The sequence below is a fragment of the Salmo trutta genome, chromosome 16 (assembly GCF_901001165.1).
Source record: "Salmo trutta chromosome 16, fSalTru1.1, whole genome shotgun sequence".
In the NCBI taxonomy this organism is placed as follows: domain Eukaryota; kingdom Metazoa; phylum Chordata; class Actinopteri; order Salmoniformes; family Salmonidae; genus Salmo; species Salmo trutta.
In genome coordinates, this window is record NC_042972.1 from 23,498,799 (window position 1) to 23,511,523 (window position 12,725).

The 12,725-nt window shown below is 40.2% G+C and overlaps 1 protein-coding gene across 7 annotated transcripts in view; it reads left to right on the forward strand.

The window, feature by feature from the left end:
- Positions 1-6,178: 6,178 nt before the first annotated feature.
- The window catches only part of LOC115150336 (SLIT-ROBO Rho GTPase-activating protein 3), a 63,157-nt gene continuing 56,610 nt past the window's right edge, over positions 6,179-12,725 (forward strand). For 3 of the 7 annotated variants that reach the window (XR_003867097.1, XM_029693523.1, XM_029693525.1), the window contains exon 1: positions 6,187-6,669. Coding sequence is in view for 5 of the 7 variants with exons in the window: in XM_029693523.1 (XP_029549383.1) it covers positions 6,603-6,669 (67 nt within the window). In the remaining 2 variants the exon portion in view is untranslated. Of the gene's footprint in view, positions 6,670-12,725 lie in introns of all 7 variants that reach the window. The other 4 variants (XM_029693520.1, XM_029693521.1, XR_003867095.1 and 1 more) reach the window with 3 other exon arrangements.

Consider the following 12,725-nt stretch of genomic DNA (forward strand, 5'->3'; position numbering starts at 1 on the left):
ATCCAGGTGAAATCTATTATCCCTTATTGATTTCACTTGTTAAATCCAATTCAATCAGTGTAGATGAGGAGGAGAAGACAGGAAAAAGAAGGATTTTTAGGCTAGGATTTTTAAGCCCTGAGACAAGTGAGACATGGATTGTGTATGTGTGCCATTCAGAGGGTGAATGGGCAAGACACTAAGATTGAAGTGCCTTTGAACCCTTGTCTCAGAACATTTTGTATTATTCTGTACGTAAATCTAAGACATTCCATTTAGTATCATATGTTACGTTTGGTATGGTTACATAAGACAGATGGTTACATAAGGAAAAATCAAAAGTTGGTCGGGTGGATGATTGGGGTTGCGAGTTCAAATCTCATCACAGACAACTTTAGCATTTTATCTAATTAGCAACTTTTCAACTACTTACTACTTTTTATCTACTTTGCAACTACTTAGCATGTTAGCTAACCATTCCTCTAACACTACCCCTAACCTTAACCCTTTAACCTAACTCCTAAACTTAACCCTAACCCCTAACCCTAATCCCTACCATAGCTAAAGTTAGCAAGCTAGCTAACGTTAGCCACCTAGCTAGAATTCGTAACACATCATACCTTTGCAAATTTGTGACGTATAATACGTTTTGCAAATTCGTAACATATTGGACATTTGAAAACTTGCAATATATAACACGATTTGCTAATTCATAACATATAGTACATTTTGCAAATTCGGAACATATTATACGAATTGTAATTCTTAACATATCATATGAAATGGGTGATGGACATTCGCAAATTAATATACCAATACGAAACATAACATATCATACTAAATGGAGTGTCTCGGATTTACATCACAGAATAATATAAAATGCTCTGGTGCCAGGTTGTTGAACAGGGTATGGTAGTAGGTGCCAGGTGTGCCAGTTTATGTAAAGAACTGCTACGCTGCTGGGTTTTTCACGCTCAGCAGTTTCCTGTGTATCAAGAAGGGTCTACCACCCAAAGGACATCCATTCAACTTGACACAACTGTGGGAAGCATGGGGAGTCAACATGGGCTCCGTACTGCCCTTTCACACCTGGACAAAAGGAACACCTATGTGAGAATGCTATTCATTGACTACAGCCCACGTTCAACACCATAGTGCCCTCAAAGCTCATCAATAAGCTAATGACCCTGGGACTCAACACCTCCCTCTGCAACTGGATCCTGGACTTCCTGACGGGCCGCCTTCAGGTGGTAAGGGTAGGTAACAACACATAAGCCACGCTGATTCTCAACACGGGGGCCCCTCAGGAGTGCATGCTCAGTCCCCTCCTGTACTCCCTGTTCACTCACGCGCGGCCAGGCACGACTCCAACACCATCATTAAGTTTGCCGATGACGCAAAAGTGGTAGGCCTGATCACCGACAGCGATGAGGCAGGCTATAGGGAGGAGGTCAGAGACCTGACCGTGTGGTGCAAGGACAACAACCTCTCTCTCAACATGATCAATACAAAGGAGATGATTGTGGACTACAGGAAAAGGAGGACAGAGCACGCCCCCATTCTCATCGACAGGGCTGTAGTGGAGCAGGTTGAGAGCTTCAAGTTCCTTGGCATCCACATCACCAACAAAGTAACATGGTCCAAGCACACCAAGACAGTCGTGAAGACTGCTGCTTTAATTATATGTTATTCTTATCTGTAGCTTTTTTTAGGTATTTTCTTAAAACTGCATTGTTGGTTAAGGGCTTGTAAGTAAACATTTCACTGGAAGGTCTACACCTGTTGTATTCGGTGCATGTGACAAATACAATTTGATTTGGATTTGATATGTCCAGGCTGTCACGCCCTGATCTGTTTCACCTGTCCTTGTGCTTGTCTCAACCCCCCTCCGGGTGTTGCCCATTTTCCCTATCATCCCATGTGTATTTATACCTGTGTTCTCTGTCTGTTTGTTGCCAGTTCATATTGTTCGTTCAAGCTAACCAGCATTTTTCCTGTCAGTGCCCATCGTTTCCCAGCCTCTCTTTCATCGTCCTCCTGGTTTTTGACCTTTGCATGTCCAGACCCTGTACCCTCCCGCCTGACCTCTCTGCTTGACCCTGAGCCTGCCTGCCATCCTGTACCTTTGCTCCACCTCTGGATTACTGAACCCTGCATGTCCCTGAGTCCGCCTGCCATCCTGTACCTTTTCCTAACCCTGGTTTATCAACTTCTGCCTGTCTTGACCTGTCTTTGCCAGCCCCTGTTGCTACAATAAACAGTGTTACTTCGACAGTCTGCATCTGGGTCTTACCTTGATTCCTGATACAGGCTGTATCACAGCCCAGCATCGTCCGGGTTTGGCCGGGGTAGGCCGTCATTGTAAATAAGAATTTGTTCTTAACTGAATTGCCTAGTTAAATAAAAAAAATATACACATTTTAAAAAAGTATTATGGACATTTTCTGAAATTACAGTGCGAAAATAAAATAAAAATCCTACTTGTAGCACCTTTAATGTTGCATAATGTGAACACTCAAGAGCAGGCAATGTTGAAAATGACTCTTTAGACATGTTGAACTTTTCTTTAATGTTATTTTGTAATTGACTAAAACAAGCAGACAACAATAAACTTGTGTTTGAAAAATGTGAGGTTTTTTTCTATGAACCAATGGGGTAACCTAGGTAACCACAGCTTGTTTCCCCACAGGCGGGCGGGACCATAACATTCTATCTAATACTGACTGGGACTATAGAGGGGCTGGAATATGTGAAAACCCACATTATTTATATAGATTATGTGAAATCCTATTTAGATCACTGTCTCCTTGGCTCTGTTTACTGCTGAGTGTTCTGTGGTGTGTACTATGATGTGTACTGGTACTGCTCAGTATGCTGTGTGTATGTGTCATGGTAGAAGTTTCCACTTGAAGCATATTCTGTCAGTGTATGCTTTTCCCAGCAGAGGGCAGCCTGATGCTGGTTGACCATGTAGACGCAGCACAGTGAAATGCCATGCTTTGTAACCACTTCAATAACCTGCCAAAATAAATATCAGGAAATCAACTACATACACTGATAAAAACACATGTGTATGATAAAGACTGTGTCCAGAGAAGTAGGGGACTCATACATACCCTAAACCTATAGGATGCCAGGGGCTTATAATGTGATAATAGATTATAAAATAGGCTTACCATTTCCACAAGACAGCACCACATTCCGTTGTGCTTTGGAGCAATCACAGCGAACGCTGACATTACACAAAATCCACTAGTATTATCAAATGTAAGATTTGTCTAACTTATTATGGACCATCTTCAAACAGTCGAGTCATGAAGCACTAATACAGAAGGGAGTTTAAAATGTAATCCAGTTGATTTAAGTATTTTCTCCCAAATCTACTGAGGCATTATTAGACTTTGCCAAGAGGCCCTGTGGAGATTCCGAAAGAATATTGTAAGTGAAGAAGAATACTACTGTCACTCAAGAGGGTTCTGTGCTGTCATGGAAGTGGTGGACTCATAAGAGCAGAAAATGTGTCTGTGCCTGAAGTGAACCGTTGCGGCTTAATGTACTGTGTTTCATATAATGTGCATTGTGCACAAAGTATTCAACTCTGAGCACAGCAAGTGGAGGTTACTAACACACACTGTAGTAAAATGTATACACCCAGAACAATGATAGGCAATCTGCTGTTTAGAAATTTGTTCATTTCAATGTGTCCTAAGCCTGATATTTCCTACTAGGAAATCCAAGTAATAAAGTTATCACCAAAGTTATAGACTACAATCTCAATAATATAGTGACTAGATCAGGATCTAATCAGTGCTATAAAGTCACTGTAAATGTGGCAGATTCCACCCCATACTGAGAGGAGACATATTACAGTAAAGTGTCTTGAAGAAACCTTGACATTGTCATCCTTTTTCAACCTAAAGTGACCTGTACTAATGATCTGGCAGTTAACCTTGTTTCAGCAGTCTAACCTATCAGTGTTACCATCCCAGGGGTCAGTTCAGGGTCAGTCATTAAAAGCCTGGGTGTCTCTCCTCCACTAGTGGCTCATCTCACGGGTCAAATGTCATTTTACCAGATCCTGGCTGTATCTAAAAACATACAGTTGTTCACAAAATAAATTCCTCACCTCCCTCTCAAATCTTATCTGAGAGCAGCCAAGGTCCCTCCCTCAGATCTCCTCCAATGAGCTTTGAGAGGGAGGCAAGGAATTGAGGGATGAAGCAAGGATTTTACAGCTATTAATGTTTTCAGACAGTCCCACCACACTGCATGGGATCCCCTGCTCCCCACTGGTCAGTCAAGAAGGTAAAATGGATAGAGGTCAGTTCCCATTGGCAAGGGAACCACTGTATTAATGAGACCATTGAGAGATATGAAGAGTAGAGTGAGGTATTACTCAAAGGATATGTTATTACCAGGATAAATACCAGTAGGACAGTAAATTATGTGAATTAAAGTGGCATGACTGAAAATAGAATTGGGTAAATGTAACGCAAATGCTCCAGTGCCTCGCTCGCTTTCTGACTTCTTATTGTGCATTGTGCTTAAATATTTTTTATTAAAAACCCTGGGAGTGAGAGAGGATATTATATATAATGTGTTAGTCTTCAGACGCTCACTACAGTAGAGGTTGACCAGCATGGCTCCCAAAGAGGCTAATGTGTTAATGAATTACTCAGGATGCGTCCCAAATAGCACCATACTCCCAATGTAGTGCATTACTTTTGACCAGAGCCCTATAGGTCCTGGTCAAAGGAAGTCCACTAAATAGGGAATAGGGTGCCATTTGGAATGCAGATTGAATGGGAAATGGACAATGGAGCCTTGTTGGGCCTCAAGAACAGGATCCTTCACTGCAATACCTTGGGGCTCTGAGTTGAGTTAGGAGAGATTGGATTTGGGAAAGAGAAGCTTCTCATTCAAGATTCACAGAAATTGCTTCTTGGCTATGTTCAAAGTCCAGTTGTTGGCTGCCACAGGTCAATATCTTGTTCCAAGTGTCTGAAAGAATGCTCTTCTAAAAAATACCACTCTGGAACCATGTGCTCTATTCATGATTTCAAATGCAGTGCCACTGCCAACATACTATTCTGATTTTAATGCTGTCTTTTACTGTGATTTTAATGCTGTCTTTTACTGTGATTTTAATGCTGTCTTTTACTGTGATTTTAATGCTGTCTTTTACTGTGATTTTAATGCTGTCTTTTACTGTGATTTTAATGCTGTCTTTTACTGTGATTTTAATGCTGTCTTTTACTGTGATTTTAATGCTGTCTTTTACTGTGATTTTAATGCTGTCTTTTTAATGCCCTTCATTGCATGACTGCTTATTTTGGATGATATTACAACTAATATCCTAACAGGAGTCATAGCTTTACTTGGAATCAGATATGACATGCAGTAATAGAATTTTAGTAAACTCTTCATATCATTCGTAGATACCATGAAACCTCCAGGCAATACAAATCTGTGGAACATGTCTTTAGACATTCGACCCTGTGCACACGGTTTTGAGAATCAGCAATGCTCAAAAACAGAACGCCTCATGACACAGAATGGTAACAGTTCAAAGCCATCTTCTTTCACTGACTTAGTGGTAAATCTAATCTTCAAACTGTCTTTGAAATGAAGGCTATGTGAGTCATACAGAGTTATTGCTGAGTAATACTTTCCACTGGAGAAACATGAAAACCTATTACCTTTCATCATTCAGACAGCTGTGTCAAAACATAGCATTCAGTGTCATTGACAATTTTTACAACTGTCAACATTGTTGTTAAAAACATCAGCCATGTTGAGGTTAGTGATATTATTAGGCCTACATCAGATAACAAAAAAGCCCTGTCTGTTATGAGGGACATATTCAGAGGGCTGAATTGAGATCTATAAAGCAGCCTTTCCAGGTCACCAGTGTCTGTGTGCTAACGATGATGTGCATCTTTCAATCTCATCATTTTGAAATCTGTCAACGTGTATCAGCAACACTGCTAAATATCTTTGTCAGATTCATGTGCATAACCACTGTAGTGTAATTACCCTCTCTGCATGTGTGTGTATGTGAGGGAGTGTGTCTGCATGCACGTGTACGTGAGGGAGTGTGTATGTGTGAGTGAGAGACTGAGAGTGTATGTGAGCGTGTGAAAGAGTGTGTGAAAGAGTGTGTGAGGGGAGGCGAGTGTGGGAGGAGTCTGAGATGACTTTAGCATCCAACTCTTCCTGGCTTGCTGCAGCAGACCGAGAACTTGCAGGAAAAAGGGCGGCTGGAAGACGCATTGGAAATCGCACGATGCAACACTTGCGCATACACCCTGCTTCAAGGCAGTGGTTATATTGAAACATATCATTTACTGAACATGCAGTAAATGCAGATTCTTTTTTATTTTGTATTTTTACAGACATTCTAAAATGTTATGTTGACGACTGAGGGGAGTTATCCTTATTTGTTTTGCAGTTCAAAATCGCATTGATCGCCTTGCAACCTCAAGTGCAATTTGGGACACTGAAGTTCTCTAAAACGCATGAAGCCCACCCTGCTTTACGCATCTGCCGAAGAGATTTGTAGGGTACGTTGTGGTGTCTTAAGGCGAAGTCTACAGGCTTCCATAATTAATACCTAAAGAATCATGTCATCTCATACGAGAGTCAAGAAGGACAAGGAGATTGTTGGGGATTACGAGACTCAAGTGAAAGGTTGGTACATAGAGATCGCATCAAATTACAAATGTCTATGGGTTGGTATTTGCTTGTGTTTTGACGGTTAGGTTAGACTAATTTATTAGCCTAAATGCATCTAGAGGGAGCAGCAGTAGCCAAGAGTAAACTTGCATAACTTGGAATTCGGGAGTGAACGACATTGATGGCATCAACAAGATGTTGTTTTTACTTCACCATAAATATAAGCATTTCTTTTACGCGCAATGGGCTGTTTTTGTTGTCGTGTGAATTCCCATGGTCAAGAGGTCCCTGAAGCCAGATAAACATCTATTTTCATCAGATAATAACTCCAATTCAACATCATTTCAGTAAAAGCATGACAATGCACCTTACATATTTGCTAGGTGAGTAGGTCTAGTCTGCCCTACCAAACAAAAGAGACAGCTGCATTTTATACATTAAATGCATGCTTTATCTTGTGGACAAATATACTGCCTCCATTGTGTTGTGTATTGGAGAAAATGGGGGGTCATGTTCGCAGTAACTGCAAAAACTTAAGGTGAAACCAAGGAAAAAGTCAGTAACTGTCATCACACACGTCAGTTACTTAGTGCCTTTTACCTTGGTTTCACTGAGCTTTGTGCTGCTGTGTCTACGCTTGACCTTGGTATTATTTATTGTTCTTCGTTGATACAAGTATCAAACTATATGACAAGGACAGCCACATACAAATAAATATATTAACACAAGTTTGTGTTAAAAATAATCATCATGGAAACGTATTCCAGTGGGTGTACCAAGCAAGAAGGCAGTAACTGCCGTCTAGGGACAAAGGTCATGTTAGAGGTCAGGGTCAATATGAATAAAAAATAACCTCATAGTAAGACAACCACATCTCCAATGTTCTGCCTACAATTCATTTGGCTGGACAATAAAAAAACTTTGAAGTCATTTTTCTCAGTTTCACTCTATGAGCAGTTACTGCTCTTTTGCTTGGTAGGGCAGTAGTGCATGGACACTTTCCCACGGAATAGTGAAAATGCATAACACCACATTATGCAGCAATAACATGGTCCACAATATGTGGGGAACTTTATCGTTAATTTGTCCTTAACAAGGGAGAGAGATAGAAAGTGTGTTTGTGTGGCCCGTTTTTCCTTCATTTATAGAATGTAATAGATTACTTTCAGAGCCGAGGTCATCATTACACCAGCTGGTCTGTTGTAGTAGCCTAGTGTCTCAGAGACTAAAGGTCATGACCTCTGACCTGATCACAGCCTTCTCTGACCTATACAGTGGATCATCATCTTAATGCATGACCTGGTGAATCCCAAAGTAGCCCCTCGCCACTACCAACTCATTCTGAATGCCCTCCGTGTCACGTGTTGGTGACAACTCCTAGGTGTGACTTAAATAGAGTAACCTCGTATGAACCATCCTGATCACGCATGCTTACATTCTGTTTGCTACACAGATAGCAGAATGTAAGCTCGTGAGATCAGGGTGGTTCTATGGGGCTATCAATAGAGTAGCGAGGTTATTAATTAATAAACCCATCAACTTTTGGACACACTTGTGATGCAATTTATGTTCCACATTTAAATAATAATGAAACCTCGGTAACAGTTAAACATTCATTTGGGAGGTATTTCATTGGTTTTATGTATCAAGCCTCGAAATCAGGCACAAACAAACATACCTGTAGGGTGTCCAATCAAAATCATGTATTTTGACCAATGGGTAAAATAATATGTTAATTGTGTAGATAATCCTTTCAGAAAAAGAATGGTCCAAAGCTCATGTCTCTATTACCCTTGTAGGATGTTTTACCCATGTAGGATGGCGAAAAATTCGGGTGACTAAATCAATGGCCAGAGAAAAAGGTGGTCAAAAATAAAGACCATTCCAGAGCATTGTGTCAGCTAGGCTGGATGCTTTGCGAGAATGAAGGCTACCTAACAGGCTCACTTTCCTGTTGAATTCGTCATCTTTCTTCTCGATATAGAGGTCAAATATATATTGATTTTGAGACATGACATGTAGTATTTTCACATTTTAGTACATGCTTTTCATATTAATGCTAAATTCCTGTTCTTTTTCTATGATATGTCACAAAAACAAGTGTATCTGTGTGAAATGTCAACAGAGCAAGGAGCACACCACAAGCATTTTATTTACAAAGCCTTTTACATTTATTTCAGCTCATGTTATGCTAATTTAGCTTTTTGCGACCGGCGGAAACAACTTTGAAGACGACCACCACAACATGTAAAAACCTTATGTCGCTGCGAGAAAGCTGCATAATCATATGTTTTCCCGCACTTTGGGCAGACTGGGTGGACACCATAGCACATGTAATATAATTTGGCACACCTCTCAATTCTTTAGTATGAAATTGCGCAAACTCCAAACATATTGCGGTGTGTGTTGGGATAGCACTTTGCTCTGGAACCTGCATCCATGCTGGCTCGGTTGAAGTGGCTATCGAAGGGTCTAGTTAGCCAATACACCCTCGATTATTTTCACTCTCTAAGCTTTGGGACACTTGCGCATATTGCGGAGGCGAGTGTGAACGCACAAATGGAGGGCCTACGGGAAGTGGGTGATTTGGGATTGAGCCACCATCTTTTCACTTCAGTGTCATTTCAGTAGAATTCATATGATATCCATCTATTCAAAGAAAGAGATGGGATGAGAAGAGATCTTTCAAAGATGTCTTGGGATGACAGTGACCAGGGATGGCCTTGTTAATCAGTAACATCCTATCATGTTAAGCCCCAGAGTAAGTTAATGCAACATAAAAAAAAATGTACACTCACAAATAGGAAACTGTTAGTGCTGGAACTATAGAGGGTCTGGCTGCGTAATCTCTCTACCAGCAAATAGCTCAGAAACACCATAAATAATATATGTTGTCAGCATAAATTATGGAACCATGAAAGGGTTTTATTGTCTGACTGCTGCTGCTAAATATGTGAGTGCATCTCAAATGGCACTCTATATCCCTACATAATGCACTACTTTAGGGTGCCATTTGGGACTCCACCTGTGACTGTAGAAGATAGATGGTGGTTCTATCTAATTTGTGGTCTCCTGAGTGGCGCAGCGGTCTAAGGCACTGCATCTCAGTGCTAGAGGTGTCACTACAGACCCTGGCTCGATTCCAGGCTGTATCACAACTGACCGTGATTGGGAGTCCCATAGGGCGGTGCATAATTGGCGCAGTGTCGTCCGGGTTGGGGTTTGGCCGGGGTAGGCCATCATTGTAAATAAGAATTTGTTCTTAACTGACTTGCCTGGTTAAATAAAAAAATATCTAAAGTCAACCCAGCAGAGTTTAATATAGTGTAGATATCTCTACTGCACTCCTCTAAAGCTGATCGCTGCTCCAAGTTGACGCATTAAGAGGATGAAGGTTCAGTACACCCTCTTATTCATGTAAAAAGCCACTTATAGTACAGTGAGTGCATGCATTTTTAGTAAGTGTATATGATCCCTATAATAATTTAACCTACAACCAACCTTGGCATTGCTATAGCCGTGCTCTTACCAACTGAGCCACACAGGATCACATATAGAATCCTCTACCCTCCAACATGTTTATTGAAGAAGCTTGTGGAAGAACAGCTGAGCAGACAATATAGCACTCAAGACAATAATAGTCTGATGAAGTTCAGAATGACATAGTTTGATAGATGACACAATGGAAAGACCCTCTGTTAGAAATGTTTCTAACCAACAACAATCTACACACTTTTTCTCTGTCAATCTATCTTTTACTAAAGAAAGATATACATTGATCTTTTCTCTCCACCAAAGTGTGAGATGCTGTGTTAAGTAGATACCAGACACGTGTAGGGTATTATCACACTTGGATTGAAATATTGTTACTAATTTTAGACTGTACTTGCAGCAAACACTGAAATCCTCTTATCACCCCTTGTGGGGGCAGGGTATGACCGTAGTGCATCATAGACAATCTGAGCTGCTCTCGCTGCTTTTTAATGAGACATGGAGGTACACACTGTAGCATGTTGTGTAGTTTACTGAAGTCTTGGTTGACTCCGTGAGTGTGTGTTTGTACGCTCGTGCATGTGTGTGCGCATGCCTGCATTAATCAATGTCTGTGTACGTGTGTGTGCTTGTGGGTGTGAGAGAACGTCTCAGTTTCAGGAAAAGCTTTTAAGTTGACAGCTCATTTGCCAGGCTGTCTGGGATCAGTTCAGTTGGGTGTAAGAAGGGCTATAAGGGCTACACTCTGGCATCGGGGTCAAATAGTGCTGAGTAGGTAGCTGACTAAACAGAATTTACTGTAGTGCAGTCAGCTGTCAGCCCTCCATTTATAGACCTGCAGCAGATTTCTATACAATTATGTGTTCTTTCTTGGTAGCCTGGTCTCAGATCGGTTTGTGCTGTCTTGCCAACTCCTACAGTCAATGTCACGTCTCCAACATTGACCATAGGAGTTGGAAAGACAGATCTGGGACCAGGCTACTTTCTTTGGAGAATTTGACTTCAACATTGTTGAAGGACCAACCGACAGAACGTTTCCATGATGAACAGTCAATGGCGCTATACCTGGCTATGTTGACATGTCATGACAGATGACGTCATTAGTTACCTTGCCATGACACTGGATGTTGTATGTATGGTATGTGGTCCAACCACTCATTAACAAGCCAGTCACTTCCTATGAATGATGCGTCAAATGCTATGTGTCAGAATGAACTGAAACCATGCGCCATTAATGGTGCAATGTGTGAATATACAGTATAGTACAGTACAGTGTGAATATACAGTATAGTACAGTGTGAATATACAGTATAGTATAGTACAGTGTGATTATATAGTACAGTACAGTGTGATTATACAGTATAGTACAGTGTGAATATACAGTATAGTACAGTACAGTGTGAATATACAGTATAGTACAGTGTGAATATACAGTATAGTACAGTACAGTGTGAATATACAGTATAGTACAGTACAGTGTGAATATACAGTATAGTACAGTGTGAATATACAGTATAGTACAGTGTGAATATACAGTATAGTACAGTACAGTGTGAATATACAGTATAGTACATTGTGAATATACAGTATAATACAGTACAGTGTCAATATACAGTATAATACAGTACAGTGTGAATGTACAGTACAGTGTGAATATATAGTACAGTACAGTGTGAATATACAGTATAATACAGTGTGAATATACAGTATAGTACAGTACAATGTGAATATACAGTATAGTACAGTACAGTACAGTGTGAATATACAGTAGTGATTATACAGTACAGTACAGTACAGTACAGTGTGATTATACAGTACAGTACAGTGTGAATATACAGTATAGTACAGTACATTGTGATTATATAGTACAGTACAGTGTGATTATACAGTATAGTACAGTACAGTGATTATACAGTATAGTACAGTACAGTGAGATTATACAGTATAGCACAGTACAGTGTGATTATACAGTATAGTAAAGTACAGTGTGATTATACAGTATAGTAAAGTACAGTGAGAATATACAGTATAGTACAGTACAGTGTGATTATACAGTATAGTACAGTGTGAATATTCAGTATAGTACAGTGTGAATATACAGTATAGTACAGTGTGAATATACAGTATAGTACAGTGTGAATGTACAGTACAGTGTGAATGTACAGTGTAGTACAGTACAGTGTGCATATACAGTGTAGTACAGTACAGTGATTATACAGTACAGTGTGAATATACAGTATAGTACAGTACAGTGTTAATATACCGTATAGTACAGTACAGTGTGAATATACAGTACAGTACAGTGTGATTATATAGTACAGTACAGTGTGATTATACAGTACAGTACAGTGTGCATATACAGTATAGTACAGTGTGCATATACAGTATAGTACAGTGTGCATATACAGTATAGTACAGTGTGCATATACAGTATAGTACAGTGTGATTATACAGTATAGTACAGTACAGTGTGATTATGGAGCAGGTAAGGAGTTCAGACTGGAATAGACCACATTCCCTTGTTCTGTGCACTGATGTCTTTGCATGAGCGCATGTACAGTATATAGTATTTTGACAAT